Below are 881 nucleotides of genomic sequence, written 5' to 3'. Positions count from 1 at the left end.
TCATCTACCTATGGTCAACTGATTTTTGACAAGGAGATAAAATCATTTAAGTGGGGAAACAAAAGCCACTTTAACAAATGGTTCTAGAAAAATTGGAAAACTATCTGTAGGAAGCTCAAAATTCACACCTCACACCATACACAAAAAATAATTCAAAGTGGATCAAGGACCTAGGACTAAAACCAAGGATGATAAACTTCATCAGAGAATAGCTTGGAACAACTCTAGAAGCCCTAATCCACAACATGAACAGTCTCTCAAGCATACTGAAAAACCTACAACCAGTTAAAAAGAAAACAAATGAATGGGATTTTCTAAGAATCAAATTCCTATGCACATTCAAAACCTTTTCCATCAAGGCAAAATGGAAAGCCACTGATTGGGGGAAAAAAATTGGTAATGACATGTCTGATAAGCGACTTATATCTAGAATTTATAGAATATTCCAGCAAGTCAACAAGAGAACCCAATCACAAAACAGGCACAAGATATGGTTAGACACTTCATCAAAGAAGACATTCAGATGGAGAACAAGCAAGCACATGAAGAAATGTTCAAAATCCCTAGGTCTAAGAGAGATGCAAATCAAAACAACTATGAGGGCAGCTGGGCAACTATGGAGCCGGACGGCACGTATGAGCCGGGTTTTGTGGGTATCCGCTTCTGCCAGGAATGCAACAACATGCTGTATCCCAAGGAGGACAAAGAGAACCGCATTTTACTCTACGCCTGCAGGAACTGTGATTACCAGCAAGAAGCCGACAACAGCTGTATTTATGTTAACAAGATAACTCACGAAGTGGATGAACTGACCCAGATCATTGCCGACGTGTCCCAGGACCCCACGCTGCCACGAACCGAGGACCACCCGTGCCAGAAGT

General features: G+C 41.3%; 1 protein-coding gene across 1 annotated transcript in view; it reads left to right on the top strand.

The window, feature by feature from the left end:
* The first annotated feature begins 616 nt into the window (after nt 1-616).
* The window catches only part of LOC102873379 (DNA-directed RNA polymerase II subunit RPB9-like), a 40,237-nt gene continuing 39,972 nt past the window's right edge, over nt 617-881 (top strand). Inside the window, exon 1 of the mRNA XM_006888607.1 lies at nt 617-879. Coding sequence (XP_006888669.1) covers nt 617-879 — 263 coding nt within the window. The remainder of the gene's footprint in view (nt 880-881) is intronic.

The sequence above is a fragment of the Elephantulus edwardii genome, unplaced genomic scaffold, assembly GCF_000299155.1.
Source record: "Elephantulus edwardii isolate Elephantulus edwardi_28Jun2011 unplaced genomic scaffold, EleEdw1.0 scaffold00069, whole genome shotgun sequence".
NCBI lineage: Eukaryota > Metazoa > Chordata > Mammalia > Macroscelidea > Macroscelididae > Elephantulus > Elephantulus edwardii.
The sequence above is the reverse complement of the archived record's forward strand: the minus strand, read 5'-3'. Positions and strand labels throughout refer to the sequence as shown.